Genomic DNA, 18,745 nt, shown 5'->3' on the forward strand with positions numbered 1-18,745 from the left:
GGTGGTGGTTTTTTCAATCTGCTCAGCGCAACTGGCAAGACCGTACGAMTCAAACAAACCGCGAGCCGAATCAATCTGACCGTTTCGCACCCTCGCCATTAACAGGCGAGACTCTGGACTCCGGACCTCGTCCTGGAGCAGTAGCAGCATACTCATCCGCACCCTCCTCGGTATCCCAGTTATCCACCGCATTCTCATCCCAATTGTCGACCTCCTGCTCCAGCGTCATCACGCCCGATTCCTGCGGCCCAAGGCCACTCTCCGAACCGCCAGGGCCGCCCAGCTCGACGTCCTCCCCGTGCTCATCGCCCAGCGCCCCGAAGCGCGCCTTGCGCCGCCGCTCCAGCATCCGCCGGTGGTACCAGCTGCACAGGCCGACGGCGCCCAGGCTGCCGACGAGATTGGCGAGGATGTCGAAGGGGTCGAATGGGCGGTCGTTGGGGAGAATGGCCTGGACGATCTCGGAGCCGATGCCGAGGGCGAGCGTGCAGATGAGCAGGGTCAATTGCAGACAGCGGCGGCGGGTGGTATCCGGGATCCAGTAGAAGACGAGGGAGAGGAAGAAGAAGGTGACGACGTGGAGGAATTTGTCGTTTGGTTGGAGGTTTGATGGGATTGAGGAGGAGGTGCTGTGAGGGAGCAAGCCGATGTAGGCTGCGAGAATTAGGAGGAAGAGAAAGGCGCCTGTGTATCGTTAGTTGTGGGAGTGGTTGCCAGTATGAGTTGTATTGTCCGGAAAGAGTAAGTGATGCCTGAAGCTATGGGTGGAACACTTTTGACGTTCGAACTTACCTGCGAAGGGGTATCGGATTCGCATGGTGGAAGAGAGAACTGAAGTGGTTAAGGAGCTCGAAGCTAGCTTGGGAGATTTGTCGGCAATTTATTGAATAAAGGAAAAGGTGATGTCTCACTGCTGCTAGTCTACTGATTGATTACTGGCGACGTTCCGGGTTCGTCATGTGCTGCTGCATCTGGATGGGTTGCTGCATTATTGTCCTGAGGCGCAAAAATAATGGAGAGAATCATCACTCGAGATTGACAATAGAATAGAAGATACTGTTGACAGAAGCCATACTGAGAATCATATTCGTCCTATTGTCTATTTCCTTTTCTACAAATAAATCAGTAGAGAGATTTGCTCGTGATGATCTTCTGCTGCCTCCAACCTCGAACTGCGCAATTGGTCTGAAACTGCGGCAGCCTTTCCGCCTTCACGTTCGACCTCACCTCATCTGTTCGCGCAGAGATCCTCATACAGAAGCGTCCATCTTCGCCATCAAATTTCATCCCCCGCGCCATCGGTTTTGGACCGGGAAGAATCTTCCTGTGACTTTTACCGATTGAACCTTTCTCTCTATGTCTTTTTTCCCCTGTCAATCCCGCCTGTTCTTTCCCTCCTGGACTTGTTCCTAAACGTGGAGAAACGAGCCCCCTCGCCCGCCCCAGAACCGGGGTTTTGGAGCGAGCATGTCGCTCGGTCACCACCACACCTGGCAGCCACCAGGGCATCTTCGGCACCCCGACGATCACAATGACTTGCGGTCTGTCAATGGCTACTCTAAATCTTTTTCCGGGCTCAAGACGCCGCAGATGCGCGCCTCTGCCGGGGCCGATGGTGCTCACGCGGGTACTTTGATATCGGAGTCTGATACTGCGGCCGACGAAGATCCACGCATTGCCACCTTTCGGGATTTGTACAAGTGCAGCGAGGCGAAAATAAACGCCTTGTTTGCGAAAAAACATATCGCAGAAGACCTCGGCGCTGCTGACGCCGAGACGGAGGAACCCGAGTCCCAAACCAACCGCGCCGACGAACCGGTGTCGCTCCCCGTCGCCCCTAAGAAACCGGCGAGAAAATTAGACGACGATGACTACGACGAATACGATGACGATGATGAGGAGGAGGCTGAGGCTCCCACCCCGCCCAAATCCAAGTCATCGGTTCCGTCCCATGACCCTAGTGGCGTCCCGTCTCCGAAGCATCGTCCAAGTACCGCTGCTTCGGTTCCGGCCGATAGCCTGAAAGAAGTGAAGAAGGAGACGCTTGAAGACATCCGAAAAAAGCTGGAGGAGGACAAGAAAGCCACCGAGGAAGCTGCGCGGAGAAGTTTCCACACCATGTTTCACACGTTAGAGAACGACAGGGACGCTATGCTGGACCAACAACGTCTAGAAGAGTCCGAGAGGCAAGTAGAAGCTGAAATGTCTAGTCAAGCCAATGCCGGCAGCACCAATGCGAACGCGAGCACGGACGGTTACGGCTCCCTGAGTAATGCCAACTTGGGCGCTTCGAGTCTGACCCTGAAGAACCTCATTGCGAGGATCGACATGAAGCGCAACATGGTCCAAGCCTCGGACGCCGAACTTCGAAGCTTGATGAGCGAAGTCCGCAAGAATCGAAGCAAATGGGCCAGCGAAGACAAGATTGGTCAGGAGGAGCTCTACGAAGCTGCCGAGAAGGTGTTGAGCGAGCTCAAGGCTATGACAGAGCATTCATCAGCTTTCTTGACTCGTGTCAACAAGCGAGATGCTCCGGATTATTATTCCAGTAAGAAACCATCCCCTTCTCTACAGGCGATCTGTAGTAGTATCAAGTAATAGCTGTACTGATCTCCATTGCAGTCATCAAACACCCGATGGATCTGGGGACAATGACAAAGAAACTCAAGGCGCTTCAGTACAAATCGAAACAGGAGTTTGTCGATGACCTCAACCTTATCTGGTCCAACTGTTTCAAGTACAACACGAATCCCGAGCATTTCCTGCGCAAGCACGCCATGTACATGAAGAAGGAGACCGAAAAGCTGGTGCCCCTGATACCGGATATCGTCATCAGAGATCGCGCTGAAGTCGAGGCGGAGGAACGCAGGATGCAGCTCGCAGAGCTTGACGGTGCCGAGGAAAGTGACGACGAGCCTATAATGTCGTCAAGAGGCAGGAAAGCCCCTGGCAAGTCGGCCGCCAAGAAGGGCGCCGCTCCGGCTCGGGATACTCCAAGCGCGTCGGAACCTCCAGCTTCTCAGCCGCCCGCGCCTGTACGTTCKGACTCTGACGTTGCCATGGAGGGAGCTCCGAATGGATTCGCGACGCCGCCTCCGAGAACCCAAACACCGTCTGACCCTACCGGCGCCGGAACGGGACTACCGGGCGACTCGATGGAGATTGACGGTTTGCCAACTCCGAACAATGCACTGAGCGCTCTAAACACACCGGGTATAGAGATTGAGGATCCTGAATACAAGGTCTGGAAGCAGGTCACGAAGAAGGACCGAGCAGTCATTGCTGCAGAGCGCCATCGCCTCTTCAAAGGTGACAAGCTCAACTCGGACGAACCGGCCTTGCTTAGGACAAAGCATGGAATGAGAAGATGGTTGAGAAACCAGAAACAGAGCATTGCAGAAGGCGATCACGCCCGCGATGCAAATTCGCAGGCCATGGAGGCCGATGCTGCTGGTGAGACCCTGGCCGAGGGCATTGAAGGTGACGAGGAGAAAGTCATTCCCGATTACTACGACGTTATGTCTGGTGTTCCTGATCTCCCGGAGCAGTTGCTGTGGAGGGAAGATGCCGATGGCAATGTCATCGATGCATCAGAGGAGTTTCTGAGGATTCTCCCAAAGGGACTATTTGTTCAGCCGGATAGTAAGCTTTCTCGGAAAATGGATGCAAATATGCGGCAAATGCAAGAAACAAGAAAGATCTGCTCAAAAATTGGGATTGTTAAGCAAATGCAACTGCAATCTCAGGTAAGTCTCGGTTCTTTGCTTGGTAACGAGGAACCTCCTAATCTGTCTTAGATGTATCAAAATCAATTCCAGAAGTACAATCCGGAGCCCTTTGTCGAGGCAGATGTCCCTCCTCATGTCATGAATGACGAGGGGCCAGTGGTGGCTCCATGGGTCTGCAAAGCCGCTCTGCAGCGCTCAGTCGCCAAGATCTTTTATCATACAGGGTTTGAGGAGTATCAACCGTCAGCTCTGGATGTAGTAACCGATATTGCTTCGGACTTCTTCTTGAAGATAGGCGAGACCATGAAGTCCTACTTGGAAGCTCCGAAAGTCCCTCCTACAGAAACCTCGTCTTCGACTTCACAGTGGAAGCGGGCCTATACTGAACCCGAGATTGTCTTACACACTCTCTCTTCGGTTGGAACGGACGTGGAATCCCTCGAGTCCTACATCAAGGACGATGTCGAACGACTTGGAACGAAATTGGCAACTGTGCATGAGCGCATGCGGTCCTTGCTTTCGGAACTCTTGCGTCCTGCCCTTGCGGACGGCGGTGAAGATGGCTCGAAGGCATTTGCAGATGGAAGTGAGCAGTTCATCGGTGGTGACTTCGCTGAGGACATCGACGAAGACTTCTTCGGATTTAAGGAGTTGGGGCTGGACAGAGAATTTGGCCTTGCAACCCTCAGCGTTCCCCTTCATCTTCTTCAAAACAGGATGTATAATGCCGCTCAGGCCCAGAACCCAAGGTATGTCACTTCTTTGTGGACTTTGACAGTGAACCCTTAGAGCTAATCCCCCTTTAAAAGCGCTGCTCAAGCCGTCACGCTCTTTCCACCTCCACCTCCCTACCCACGTGTCACATCAGAAACAGTGTCCAAGCAGATCGGTCTGGTGCAGGAATTCTTCCGTGCCAAGTTACAGACAAGCAACAACGAGCCCCTTGTCGAAGATCTCGAGCTCCCGCCCAAGCAGAGACCAATGGCTGCGCGACCTCGCCTTCCAGCATCTGGCAAAATCCCTCCCCCTTCTGGCCAACAGGGCCTTACCTCCAGTCCGCAGAAAAGGCCACTCCCGCCGTCTGCTCCCGGGCAGTCAGCTGTGCCCAGGCCCTCCTTCTCGGAGCCTAGCAAGAAAAAGGTCAAGAAGAACAGTGGGTCGGCAGGGATCCCAGGATCCACTGCCGAGGGCGATGAAGCTGCAACGAGTATGGACGGTGCGCTACCTGCCAATCCGGCCTTGAAGAATCTGAAGGCCGGTGATGCAGCAGGAGATCAGACCTCTGCGGTTTCGACAACCGAAGTTAGCAATGCTAAGAATGGGGTTGACGGCTCTGCTGTGTCCGATGCCGTCGGTGGTGAAGGCAGTGCTTCCACCAACACTGCAAATCTCGACCAGAGCAAAAATAACGACAGTACTGTACCCTTGACCAATGGGACTGCGGACGATGCGTCATGATTTATGACTGTGATGCCGGACCGGTTTGACCTTCATTGAGGATATTCAGGTGCTGCCGGACGCCTTGGAGAAGACTTCTTGTGTATTGTAACTTTATCATTACTACTTACTATCTTTATACCTGGCCTTTCTTTCTTAACAATGTTTTTTTACCCCTTTCCTCATTTCTCAACGATTCGTCCCTTTGACTACCTGCGCCCTTTTGAACATAAGACGAGCTTCATTCAGACGCCTTGAAGCTTTCCCCCGCAATTAGACCAGACAGCGGATACCGACAGCGATTAGCAACCTCAACATAAGTTTGGAGCGGTCGTCTTCCAAAGAACCCGTCTCATTCCACGGATCATAGCATCTGATCATTGGCATTGAAAGAGTTATCGAGCTACCAATTCTCCTCAACCCACTTACACTGCTGTCGCTTCCCTTCCGATCATCAATGCCGTCAGCCCATACAACAGAACATTGAATACGCGAGCGTCAGTGGTAATGCTTCTCTTCTCCTCTCCATCCCATAATGATCACTCGAGACTCACATGGACACGAACACCAGCATCAACTCTACGTCCTCCAGCAACGCATCTTCTGATCAACACGGCTGTGCTGTGCATTGATTCTTTGTCTGCACTTTCTTTGTCGTCCTCGTTTTGTTTGCCCGCCCAGCTTTTGTCGGGTTTGTTAGGTTATTGTATGGATTCTTGACAGTCATGACTCATTTAATCGATCCGAACTATCGCTCTTTCTTCCTTTCATGAGTGCTGTCTATCTCCATGATTGTATCTCTTGTTCTATGTATGGTTGTCTACAAGCTAGCCGGTTGGGTGCAATGATCTGGCAAGAGTATATGACCTACTACTTGAAGAAAATGAAGAGACAAATGCAACGCTTCGACCAATATAATGTTGTAAGACTGTATTGCCTCTGTCTCAGCATAACTTCAACCCATTTCGCTGAAGTTGTAGGAGTTGGTCGCATCAGCCAGACCGATAAACAAGTAAGGCAATTTACGAATCGAAACTACATCCCTAGAGAAGTCTTATGAAGCTGAGCCATGTTCAAGGTAATATGGCTTCTAACCTATGGTTGATTAAAGTCATTGGAACAGGATTGAAACAATAAAATGATTCCCATTAGGTTGCTAAGTATTCTGGCTTGCAACTGCCATCCCGTCAGGTCCATCCGTCTCTCCGGAGCGAGTCAGTCGGTCCCAACTGGATCAGCTATCACTGACCTGAATTCTGAGTGTACCTCCATAGCTAAGAAATCGCAGAATTAAATCACAGAAGCACAAATTTGCAACTCGGGAACCATCCAAGCAAGTTGCCAGATCTGGCCGAGGGCGAGTCGTGACGGCTGTGCTAATCTTCAGATGTACCACATTCCGAAAGGCAGTCGATTGGAGGTACCATGAATGGGGAGAAGACGGGGATCAACGGGGCGGTCCTTCGGCTTGGGGTTAGTCATCTTCACCTCAGGGCCGCTCTGAGGACCAGAGCTAGCCGGGACATCCTCATGGTGCCGTGCTCGGGTCGCAATGAGGTGAGCATAGTAGACGGCGGGGACTATAGTTTGTAATACGTTAGCAAACTCAATGCCATGCAAGTAGGAGAAGGGAGTGACTTACACAGAGAGACCGAGGTTGTCGAGCGCATGTATTGGTAACAGTGGTCGTAGATCATATTCTCGAGCTCTTGGGCCTTGTGCTTGATCTGGTCCAGAATCACATGGTAGTGCACAGGACGAGAAGTTCCCTGAAGCGCGATGTGCGAATAAAGAAGGAAGTCCCAGTCGTGAGGGCTAGTAACGTCTCGAGTGATCAGAGTACCAGGAAGCGGGTTGCCATTGCGATCCGCGGAGTTGCGATCCCCAGGACGGGGGAAGGCACGCAGGTGATGACGTTTGTTCGCGACGATGACGGTGAACTTCCCCTTGAACTGATCTTGGGTGAGCTTCATGAAGATGGCCTTCATATCAAAGACCTCCTGCTGAAGGACCTGTTCAAACTGTCCGGTGGAAACTCCATCTCGGAAGTAGTAGATGTGGTCCGGAGCCCTGCCTTCTCCAACAGTGGCCATCCATTCGCGAATAAGGGGAGTCAAGATAACCTCAATGTTGGAAGTGGCAATGATCTCAAGGCGATCTCCATTGGCCTCGCAGGCTCCCCAGTAGCGGCCACCGAAAGTGTCCATGCAAACAGACATTGCCGCCATGGAAGGCGACCAGACACCCAGAGGGGAGTGAGTCACATCAGCGCCGATGATCATGGAGCGAGGACGTAGCGTTGCTTCAGTAACCTTGGGTACAGCACGAGCCGTTGTACCACCGAGCTTGGCATTGACCTTCATCAAGACATTAGAGGCGTACTGAGGGTTAAGCTTGACGCAGTGACCGGACTGCAAGACTTGAGAGGGCACCCCCCAGCGACAGTCGCAAGACTTCTTGATGCGAGTGTATGTGAAGGAGTTCTTGTCAGGGACAATGATCAACAGAAGCTGGGGATCTTTCTGGAACCGTTGACCAGTCGTGTTGTAGAGACGCTTAATAGCTTCGCCAATGTCCTCACGAAGTTCGAGGATGTGGGGCTTGTTTTTGATCATACCGCCATGACCAGCATATGTCTTCATAAGTAAGTCACAGAACTGCTGAACCTGGGTTTGGTTGATAGCGTTGCGCTTTCCAGGGAAGAAGCCCACACCCCACGCTTCAAGAGGCCTCTTGTTGGGCTGGTAGAATTTCTTGCCACGAAGATCCCAACGACCGTTGGTGCCAGGAGACAGGCGCTGATTTCCACCAAACTGAATGTCGGGGCTGGGCAAGAGACGAGCCTTAGTGCGAATCATGTTGCTGTCGATTGCAAAGCCGAAAGTATTCAGAACTGGGTCTTTTGCATGGTCGAGCATAGCCTTCGACTTGTGAATTGAATTAAGTCGATCCGCGGGACGCGATGCGGCATACTTGATCATAGCCGAAGTCTGATACTCGTTCAACTTCCATGGGTATCGATGGAGTCCGTGGATGGTCAAGACTTCCATCGGGTAGACGACGCCTTTCTTGGTCATCTCGACCATAGGAAGCTCCCAGTAGTTCAAGGTCAGATTGTACTTCTTCTTGAAGTAGGCCTCCACGCTCATCTTCTGGGTCTTCCCGGTGGCTTTGTCTTTGATCTCGATGATGTATTGGCGGGCGTTTGCATTGAGCAAGCCCTTGACGATGAAATCAACACCAAGGCAAGGACAGCCTTTGTAATGTGGCTGGACTCCGAGCTTGCGAAGGCGACGATGAACCTCGTAAAAGCTAGTCGACTCAGTAACGCCACCATGGCCGTCGGCAACAGGCTTGAGAAGGTGCATCAGATGCTGATGGTCCCGGCAATCGAGCACCGCCATGGCAGCGCCCATGAAAGAGGTCCGCGCCCAGAAGCAGGAGTTGGACACATCGACGTTGACAATGAGACCACGGCCCTAATGCAACGATTAGTCAAGATGTTGGTTAGCTCAACAAGAGAGAGGATGGCTTACCAGTGCAGGACGGATTGCCTGGTAGACACCTTTGAAGGCCAGGACGCCGTTTCCGAGATCTTGATTTTCCCCGTTGGGATCAAAGAAGGAGCGACGAATGGCGAGGAACTTGCCGCTCGGATGTTCACGAAGGACATGATCGAGGAAGTCTGTGGCTATTAGTCACTGAACACGCTGCAGCTCGGACAAACGGTGTACTTACTCATAGCCTCAAGGACCGCCTCCGACATAGAGGTGCGCCCGGTAAGCCAGGAGTTAAGAACCGCCAGATTGACGGTCTTTGTAGGACGAACAGTCAACCGGAAAGTGTTGCTGGTTCTCCCAGCAGGTCGGCCCTGTTCTGCATCAAGATCGACAACGACGTTCAAACCGTTGGGGTAGTTATTCATCGACCTGTGTATGGTTAATCAGCTATTGCTCAGAGCACGGGTTGGTGTTAACACATACCAGGCGAGCTTCTGACCATCAAAGACGATCTGCTTCAGGGCGGCCTTGCGAGCATTACAATTCCAGACCTTCTTGATGACAGCATTCTTCTCGACGCCGTTTCCGATTTGAACCTTTACTTTTGTTAGCAAGGTGTGGCTCCAATGATTGTCTTGTTCGTTCAATTGAGGACAGGAAATACTTACGTCGTACTGGTAGACGTTGCGAGTAGGGAATTTGGTGATGGGGTAGGCATTCATGAGAACTTCGATCTCCTTTCCGGTCTGATTGTGGTTGGGACGGGCAACGGTCTCAACAGGAACAGAGTACTTGGCAACCTCGTCAGCATTCTGGATACGTAGATGGCGAAGGCCACCTTCAAGTTTGTTCATGTACTCGAAGTCCTCCATGATGAGATGGTAATGAAATGAGGTAAGAAGTTGTAAAGAAGCGGATGAAATAGTGCAGTGAGTCAAAGACAAGAGGAGCTTGGGATGTCGGCGTTTGTATGAGAAGGAAAGAAGAAGGCAGAGCAGGGGAGGAGAAGGGGGTTTATATAACTTGGTCGTCGCCATGAGAGGAAGCTGACATGGCATAGACGATGTGAATGTGGAAAAGAAAAGGACTCAAATATTGAATATCGGCTTCCTACATCAATGGGAAGCTTGTAGCCGGTGAATTGATGCGATGGATGCAGTGGTCGTTTGATAGACAGGAAGTGTGAATGCGTAGAGCTTGGAAGTGGGCAGTGAAGGAAGACAATGTAAAAAACATCAATTGCATGAGGTGGTAGTCAATAAAAAGAATGGGCTAGTGAAGGAGACAGGGGAGACAAGAGTATTGAAGGACAGCAGCAGTAGCATCAACCTCCCGTGGACAATAGAATTGTTCTCAATGGTAGGACCAGGCGGCAACACAAACGCCATTCGCAGAGTAATTATTTTTTGTTTCTTTTTGCAAGATCCAACTCGAGAATCGACTTACCAGATGGTTGATCTGGAATGCACCCATGGTCAAGTCAATATTCTTGCACATGTCCGTGATGAGCTTCGGACGATCCAAAGCAGGGTCCCCGATGGGACCGCKTCCTGGCGCAGCCATTGTTGCTACTGACGGGGAATTTCGCTAAGAGCCGTTTGCTTTCTGTTTCTTGCTCGATTGTTAGACGGACTCGAATACAGATTTGAATCGCAGGAGCGAACGCAAAGGACAGCTGGATATTGGAAAACAGAAGAACACGGGCCATGCAAGTCGATTGTCTCGACGGACAACCTATGCTACAGGGAAAGGTCAGGGCTGAATCTCAGCCTACTGCTTCTTTGAGAAACAGAGGAAAGAATTGTCCGTGGATACACGAAAGTGGCTTCGATGCTACTGATGCAGGTCGGCTATTGTGTCGATGGTGTGTACATACCTGGATAGTCCAGGCGGACAGAACAAGCCGCAAAGTCGAAGAAAGTATTTGCTTGAGGATGACGCGTGGATCTTTTCAAAAAAAGCCTTCAAAAGGGTAATCCGGTTGAGTAGAATGTCGCGAATGAGAAGGACGAGAATGTGGAAGAGGTGAAGAGAGAAGGAGGACGGATGGCTCTCAAGGAAGATGACAAGCAGGATGCAAGGACAGCACAGCAGCGGAAAAGCAAGACGAGCAGGGAAGGTAGGGTATGGAAGGTATGGCAGGTATGGGAGAGGAAGGAAGGAAGAGGAGAGGAGAGAAGAAAGATGCTTAAATAGGCAGGAGGGAAGCACTGGCGCGTGACCCGATGACCTGGGATATCTGTAAGTGAGCGAGCCGGGGCAGGAAGATGAAGCTTGATGTGAGAAACGCGGAGAGGTGAGAAAGATGGGGATGCTGATGGAAGATGACAGGTAGTGAGGCGATATGTAGGCGATATGTTAGGGACCAGAGAGGTAAGAGGTGAGCAGAGAGAAATAATGATGTACCTGATCAGAGAGTGTTTTTGTTGACGACACGCTCACCAGGAGAGGAAGGCACACGTTATGGTCTGTTCGAAGAGTTTGTTGATGTGTTATCGCCAGGGGTAACAGCAGCTGGTGAAGTTGCGTAGGTTCTGGTGAGGTGCTGGTGAGGTGCTGATGGTGGTGGTAGTGCAATGAGAGAGGGCTTTGCACAAAAGGAGCGAGCTGAGGTCAATATGATAAGAATAAAAGGTAAGATGAAGTATTTTCTGATCATAGAGGAAATTGAGAGATGTGGTTTCTGGAAGGAATGGAGAACAGGATGAAACAACATCTGCTATTCCTACAAGGCGACTTCAAGATGCTCTTTTGTTTCGTGGCGCTAACCAATGCCAGTTTCAGAATGTCCCCAATATACAATGCGAGTCTCAGTTTGTGACCCTAAGACGTCCCTTTCTCCTTATGTGCCTACAAAGCCTCGAAGCGTCGCGGACTCGTTGCAGAGCATCCCAAAAGTGTGGTTTGATATGACTTGCGGGAGTAAGGCTGAGCTTACAGGAGGTGGACAGGATCATGTCTCTTGTAGAATACAGGCCTTCAGAGGCAAAAGGAGGCGCAGTCGGGGGAATCATGGTTTGCGATGTTATGATTGAGGGACATCCGAGGCCATTCCGTCATTAAGAGTCGCTGATACCCAATTCAGGCGGAATACGGGCCTTCACGGCTTAAAGGCACATGCTAAGGGCGTTCCACCCAACCCAGTGGGTGGTTGTAGAAACATAAAGGACCGAACCCCAAGGATTAATGGTGTATACGAAGGAGAAACACAACAATATGATTTAGCATTATGGTATTGACATTGACCCTCGGGAAGAGACATGAACGCAACCTTGTAAACTCGAGAATCGATTGAGGACTGATGCAATCAGTAAAAGAAAAAGGATTATCTGATCACCAGGGACTCCATGTGCCATTACTAGTATGTCATGTCTTCAACAACTGTACAATCCAGACCTGATCCGCGATGCATTCAACCAAGAGAAAGTCCAGAAACTCTCAGCCGCCAAAGATGTTTCATATGAGGTTTGCGGCCGAAGCTATAACGACGTCTCGTCAAACAGTTCGAGGGAAGGTTGTGAAAATAGTAGCTTTGGGTGCAAAGAAGATTTCAGTCAAGGCGAGTTCCGAAATCAGAGGCTGTCTCCAAGGCTTTTCCATCTCGAAGAGGGAACAGCCGAGAAGACGAATACTACCGGTACATCCCTGGAAGATCAACTGTGTTAGCCATCCAGACGGAGCGACTAGTAGACAGCTCGAATGAGAAGCGAAAGGAGAAGCCTTACCAGAAAATGGTTGCATTGGTGTTTGCGTAGCTCCAAGGCCCCGAGCTGACTGAGGAAGAGGAATTTGGGAGATGGAGCTCGGCATCTCAATTCTACGAATGAGATCGACCAATTTCTCTGGGGAAAATCTACCGGCCGTGTACGCGGAGGCTGGAGGGATGATGCTCAGGAGATGAACAATATCGCGCGGTAATGGAGCTGGTGAGCCTTGAGATCTGAATTGCGATCCAGTCTGGACACCACTCAGTTGTGACCGCTTCTGCTGATCCAGTTGTCGCCGCTGAGTGGTCTTCAAAGGTGATTCGGCCCTCACAAACTTGCGCGGCCGATTGTAGTCGTCGTCAAAGTCCTCCAGTGGTCGTTTAGGAGAGTCTGTAACAGAGCCTGGATATCTCGGCGTGGGGGTACCATGGCGGGACATTGGTTGTTCTGTTGTAGGGAAGGCTGCCTTTGGTCGCATCTGAGAGGGCGATATAATCGGCCGCACAGCGGTCGGGTCGAAAGTGGGAGCCGAATAACGGTGAGCAAATTGTTCCAAGGTGGGATCTTCAGGAAACAATTCACGCATCCGGTTTTCGAGGTTGATCACCTGAACCAGGTCGCCATATCKGGACTCATACTCATGAAGAAATGCAAATATTGGCTTAGTCTTATGAACGTTCTCGGGATTAGACGCCAACTTCCTGACCGTCATCTCGAACACTGCTCTCGCATCTGGAAAACGGATTAGGAATCGGATTAAAGTAGAAACACAGCGGTAACTTACTGATAACATCGTTGATATCAATCAAATGCTTCAAGTATTCAAGTGCAAAATTCTCATCTTCCGGGAAGAGCTTAGCACCACGCTCAAAAATCTTCGTGGCCGCAGGGTCCTTATAGCAGTGGTACTCAATGAGGGCGCTGGCAATGTAGACGTCGCTAGTAATGCGACCTCTCTTGCGCGCATCGGCAAACACCTGTCGGGAGCCAGGCGCCTCCCCGGGCTTACCTTTGCCCTGGATACGGCGCATGGCACGCATGAGGGCAATCCACGCAAAAGAGATTGTCTTAGATAGAATGCCGATTTGTATGGCGTGTGCTTTGCGAACAGCATCAATCTGAGCGTTTTTAACTGATTCTCTTGCTTTTGACTCGCTCTGATCGTCATCGTCATCGTCAGTTTTGGCAGGAGGATTGTCGGCGTTCATCTTTGCAAAAGTCTCTTCAAGGCGTGCGACGTCTTGAGCTTCCCTCGTGCGTGCTTTCGCAATCAACTCGTATAAAGCATCCAGTAGCTTATCGTAGGGTTCCCGAACCTTGGCACCTCGTTTGATGGGATCTTGCTCAGACTCCGACGTAATTTCCAGTCTGTCCGCACGCTTGAAGGCAAGAAGACAACTTTCAGGGTTAGCCTCCATGCCCTGCTTGAGGAAATCATTTCCTTCATTCTCCAGATCATTCAGGAAACAGAACTCGGCCGCATCAAACCACATTTCTGGCAAAAACCTCAGGGCCATGAGAGCTTGTTTGTAGACATAAACAACGCGGCCTTTGAAAGCAGCAGGATCCTCTTCTTTCAACACAAGTGGATCTCCCTTTTCCCACTTGATCCAACGCTTCCAAATATCAACCTGTTGGGTGAATTCAATATCACCATCAGAACCCGGCACAGGGGGCAACCTAGGCAACGTTGTGCGGATTAAATCTCTTGTGATATTTTGTAGCTCCGTAAATGAGCTACGAGCGGTCATATAGGCTGGTGACTGCTCTTGAAGGAATTTACGACCCTATAATAGCGGGGGAAGAGATTAGAAAGTGCAGAACCTCCGCAGAATCGCTCGAACTTACTGTAAGTTTATTCAGGCCCATCTCGAACTGGTCGTACTCTTTCCAGAGAGTATTGACAGCTTGAGTTGGAACGCAAATAGCTTTCTGATATGCCTTCCGTAACAGGTCCATCTTCTGCTGGTCTTGCCAACCAGAGCCACCGACATTGCCTGGCCCCGATTTAATGAATTGAACGTAATCCGACCAGATTGAACCTGAATCCTTGTCTACGCCGACGTGCTGAAACGCCAACTCATAAGCGGATGAGATAATCCTCCTCGCTTGTCCAGTTGTGTCCGTTGTCAAGGGATTGCGCCTGCGGACGTAATCCAGATATACCGACCACAGCTGAACGTCCGGGATGGTTAAAAGGGTTCGATTGAAGATTTGCTCAAGCCGATAAAGGTCGTTGAGTTCCGATTCCATCTTCGCATATGCCACCCATTGTTCGGCCTGAGATCGGTCAGCTTTCACTCATTGATGCTGAGGTGACTTGAGTGTACTCACAGCAAAGGGGAAAACCTTCAAAAACCGTTCAAAGACATCACGCGCGCTGTCAATTCTATTGCGGCTTCTGTGTTCATTGATCAATTCGAGCCATGCAGGAATATCGCCACGAGGATCCTCCTGAATTCGGTCTTCCAAGATGCCGACTCGATCGTGAGGCAAGCGACCTTTCGAGGTCGACGGAGAATCCGGCGTAGGAGTAACCGCCGCGCTGTCTTGCACATTTCCGGACTGTAAAGCATGTGAGTTGTACAAACTCTGTCCAGCGGCAACAGCCACATCATTTTTAGGGGCAACAGCAGGAGTAGGAGAGTAAGAGCTATGGGAAACATTGTTCAGGCTGGCAGATTGTTGCCCAGCATCATCCAGGGATACATCAGGGGTAGAAGAAGCTTCATTTTCATTTCCTGAGACGGATTGCTGAGGCACATTCGTAGCAACAGTATTCATGTCCTCAACACCAAGTACAGCAGGGGGCTCATAATCAGCATCACCCGCATCGTCCTCGTCTTCATCCTCAACCACAAATCCTCCGATTGTCCTGGTCTTCGGCTGCACAGATGTACCGGACGTTGGTACCGTAATGGAAGCCCGAGACTCATCTCGTGAGGGGGTCTGAGAAGGATAGGATGTACCATCCGCTTGACTAGGATCATCATCTGGTGGAACAGAATTTTGCTCAGTAGGATTTGGCTCTGGAGAGGCACTGGAAGAAACATTTTCACTTTGCTTGAGATCTGTCAAGGAGGAAGAATATTGGTCTTGGAGTGTTTTTGAAGGATCATAATCATCTGAATCTGAACTATCTGCACCATGCTCTTCAACAGCTTTATAGTCCACAGATTCCGTATTCATAGCCTGAGCCTGGAAAAAGGCTTTCTCAGCATCTTCTTCAGCCATGACAGGTTACGAAGATCTCAAACGCGACAAGACAAAAGGGCTGCAAACGAATGGCCTGGTCAAGCAGTGCGCGATCAGTAAGTTGACCCAGAAGATCTGCGGCAGTCGCTCACCCACATCAAATGAGGAAAATTTGTAGTAATTGACCAGGAAGAATTCAAGGACAACACCTGAAAATGCAAATTAGAGAGATCAGCGTCTGCTGACAAAATGAGAACCGAAATGTGCAGGACAAAGAAACTCCCACATTGGGCTGCTGGAGGTGGCTGTCGCACCAAGCTGTTAGCAGAAGCTGCAGATGTCATTGCAGCGGAGTCACGTGATTGAGGCGGTGAGGCGCGACAGAGATGAGGGACGCGAGGGCAGCGCGTCGGGGTAATTACTTACTCTTTCGGTTGGGAGTTGCGACTTGCATGATTTATCCCCCTCGATGGAAACTGTGTTTATTATTTCTTCCCGGCTTCTCCTTGTTCAATAGTTTTCACTTTTTGTACACCCATCGCCTCGTGCGTTTTACATATCTCGTTCTCTCAGAGGCCCATATCCTCCAACCAAAAAGTTTCCTGACTTCGTCTAACGCTATCTCATATCAATCACCATGTCCGTCGTCTCCCTCCTCGGGGTCAAGATTGTTAACAACCCCGCCCCTTTCCTTGCTCCATATCAATTCGAGATCACTTTTGAGTGCCTCGAACAGCTCCAGAAAGGTGATATACTCAAGATGTTATTTACGGCTAGGTTCAGCGTCACTAACAACTGAGTTGCCAGACTTGGAATGGAAGCTCACTTACGTCGGCTCTGCTACATCGTAAGTCAAGACCGCCAGGATACAAATGTGTCTTTGCTGTTGCTGACCTGAGTAGTTCTGAATATGACCAGGAACTCGACTCTCTTCTTGTCGGACCCATCCCCGTTGGTGTCAACAAGTTCCTTTTCGAGGCCGACGCTCCTGACCTGAAGCGAATCCCTACTTCAGAAATTCTCGGTGTCACTGTGATTCTGCTCACTTGCAGCTATGACGGGAGAGAATTTGTCCGCGTTGGATACTATGTGAACAACGAGTACGACTCAGAAGAGCTCACCCAGGACCCTCCCGCCAAGCCGATTATTGAAAGGATCCGCCGAAATATTCTTGCTGAGAAGCCAAGAGTGACCAGATTCGCTATCAAGTGGTAAGGCATTTCCCTCCTTTTTTTAAGTTCAACGACCTTAACTTACTCTTTCTATTCCAGGGATTCTGAGGAGGATGCTCCAGCCGAATACCCACCTGACCAACCCGAAGCGGATCTGGAGGACGACGGCGCTGCTTACGGCGCTGAAGAAGCCGAACTCGAGGCTGCGCTTGTCAGAGAACTCGAAGAGGCTGAAAGAGATGTCACCAAGGGCGGTGATCACGAGATGGAAGGGGCGGAAGAAACAGCAGGCAAGGATGACGAGGAAGAAGACATCTCCGACGCGGAGAGTGAGGATATCGAGGATGAAAGTGACGATGAAGAGGACGACCTTGACGAGGAAGAGGGTGGAGATCGCGATGAAGACGTAGAAATGGGTGACGACACCGAATCGAAAGATACCAACCCCGCCAGCGGGCATCATCAACAGCAGGACATCATGGTGCACTAAATACTTCGCAGTTTACCGCTTATATTTTGGAATATCCTCATTTCGCATGATTTTACGATTGTGTTACAACGCTGACGACGACCGAAGCTATTCGCCTGGGCCATGTTCTCTGATTTTTGCAGCATTTATTTACATGATATAGAAACCGCATAATTTGAGAAAATATCACACCGCACCTTTCTTAATTCGGATACTGCGCTCAAGCAAGGACCAAGCCAGGGATATGCATGGCCACAGTGTATAGTTATACATTCCTTTTTGCTATGAACATAGCTTCTGCAGGATTGCTGTGGCCCTGGCGACACTTCTGTCCCCACAGCAACTCTGTATGCAAGGTATTCGCTCCCGATGGTTGACCATTGTCCAGTTACTGAAGTTGGGCGATAACACTGTGCCAATCCTCTTCGCACTAATCTCGCGAAAGAGAATATCTCAAGCAATGGCCTTCACGTTGTGGTCTGTGTACAATAAAGCGGACTGCTCCGTGAACAATCCGCTTTCCAGCTTGGTCCCAAATTTAGAGGCCACTAAACACACTCACCAACCTCACGTTGGTGCTGAAGGAGAAAGCAACGCGTTCAAGACTGTCATCTAGGCCTATAGCAGGCACGTCACCTCAATCATCACCGTCTAATGGAGCAGCTCAAAGATCGCAATGCGTCACTTGAATAGCTTCAATATCTGTCTCAGAGCATAATGAAATCCCCGCTTGTTGCATAGCTCCAATTCAGCCTTCTTTGTATAGAGATATATAAAATAACCCATTGCATATTCCTATTATTCACTTCTGTAGATTAACACTACATTGCTCTCTGCCTATTGACCTTGACCATCATACAGGGTTAAACTGCCTACAGATACTATACGGCTCAGTATATTACCAAGACAATCCACTAGCCCATCCAGACTTCTACCGGCAAGAGCCCCGACTGCAGCTCCAAATAGCCCCGGAAAGCGAACCTACGATGCCCCGGTTCTCCTGCAAGCATTGGAGCAGCAAATCGGCCGAAGACCTTACTTCAAATGATGGAACCTTCGCCTGCCTCTGCCAACACTGCCACATGACAGCAGACAAGCACCGGTCGAGGAAACTGCACAGGGCGTTGATGGTGCAGCTCGGCGAACTAAATACGATGATCGATCTGGTGCAGAATAATAGATTGGATCCTGCGAGGATCACGCTGGAACTGCATCGCTTGCATGCTCAGAGGATTGAAGCCAAGAAGCAATATAGACTGGATTTGCCTGGGCTCTGGAAGGAATATGAGAAGAGGTGGGGGGTTTGGTATATTCCCCACGAATATTGGATCTAGGGGAGTTGCATGCTGGCTTGGTGAGGTTGATAAATGGGCCAAGGATCTCTCTGAAGATCTATCATGCTAATGTTGCTGATGGGGGCTCCTGGACTTCGCTCATCCAATATCTACAATGCATAAGCTAAGCTTATTGGTAGTGTGTGGTCATAGTCCGAACAAACGCCGTAAATTGGGTATTTAGTTGTAAGAACGACAAGATG

The 18,745-nt window shown here is 50.3% G+C and overlaps 5 protein-coding genes across 5 annotated transcripts; 2 read left to right on the forward strand and 3 right to left on the reverse strand.

Annotated features, from left to right (window-relative positions):
• Nucleotides 1–70: 70 nt before the first annotated feature.
• Nucleotides 71–817, reverse strand: Asppvi_006631 (VanZ family protein; the record flags this gene model as incomplete). Its single annotated transcript, XM_043302529.1, has 2 exons — nt 71–684; nt 793–817. 2 exons carry the CDS (start codon nt 815–817, stop codon nt 71–73), a joined length of 639 nt encoding a protein of 212 aa, XP_043158464.1.
• Nucleotides 818–1,467: 650 nt separating this feature from the next.
• Asppvi_006632 (SAGA histone acetyltransferase complex subunit SPT7) lies at nt 1,468–5,186 on the forward strand (the record flags this gene model as incomplete). Its single annotated transcript, XM_043302530.1, has 4 exons — nt 1,468–2,548; nt 2,623–3,746; nt 3,798–4,477; nt 4,538–5,186. 4 exons carry the CDS (start codon nt 1,468–1,470, stop codon nt 5,184–5,186), a joined length of 3,534 nt encoding a protein of 1,177 aa, XP_043158465.1.
• Nucleotides 5,187–6,548: 1,362 nt separating this feature from the next.
• On the reverse strand, nt 6,549–9,537 carry Asppvi_006633 (putative eukaryotic translation initiation factor eIF-2C4; the record flags this gene model as incomplete). The annotated part of the gene is made up of 6 exons (XM_043302531.1): nt 6,549–6,745; nt 6,808–8,644; nt 8,702–8,850; nt 8,904–9,094; nt 9,149–9,261; nt 9,334–9,537. 6 exons carry the CDS (start codon nt 9,535–9,537, stop codon nt 6,549–6,551), a joined length of 2,691 nt encoding a protein of 896 aa, XP_043158466.1.
• A 2,623-nt stretch (nt 9,538–12,160) lies between these two features.
• On the reverse strand, nt 12,161–15,606 carry rna14 (cleavage polyadenylation factor subunit RNA14; the record flags this gene model as incomplete). Its single annotated transcript, XM_043302532.1, has 4 exons — nt 12,161–13,104; nt 13,157–14,159; nt 14,221–14,652; nt 14,707–15,606. The coding sequence occupies 4 exons, from the start codon at nt 15,604–15,606 to the stop codon at nt 12,161–12,163; spliced, it is 3,279 nt and encodes a 1,092-aa protein (XP_043158467.1).
• Nucleotides 15,607–16,204: 598 nt separating this feature from the next.
• On the forward strand, nt 16,205–17,229 carry asf1 (nucleosome assembly factor ASF1; the record flags this gene model as incomplete). Its single annotated transcript, XM_043302533.1, has 4 exons — nt 16,205–16,313; nt 16,375–16,414; nt 16,470–16,778; nt 16,839–17,229. The coding sequence occupies 4 exons, from the start codon at nt 16,205–16,207 to the stop codon at nt 17,227–17,229; spliced, it is 849 nt and encodes a 282-aa protein (XP_043158468.1).
• Between the last annotated feature and the right edge of the window lie 1,516 nt (nt 17,230–18,745).

The sequence above is a fragment of the Aspergillus pseudoviridinutans genome, assembly GCF_018340605.1.
Source record: "Aspergillus pseudoviridinutans IFM 55266 DNA, scaffold_4, whole genome shotgun sequence".
NCBI classification, from domain to species: Eukaryota; Fungi; Ascomycota; class Eurotiomycetes; order Eurotiales; family Aspergillaceae; genus Aspergillus; species Aspergillus pseudoviridinutans.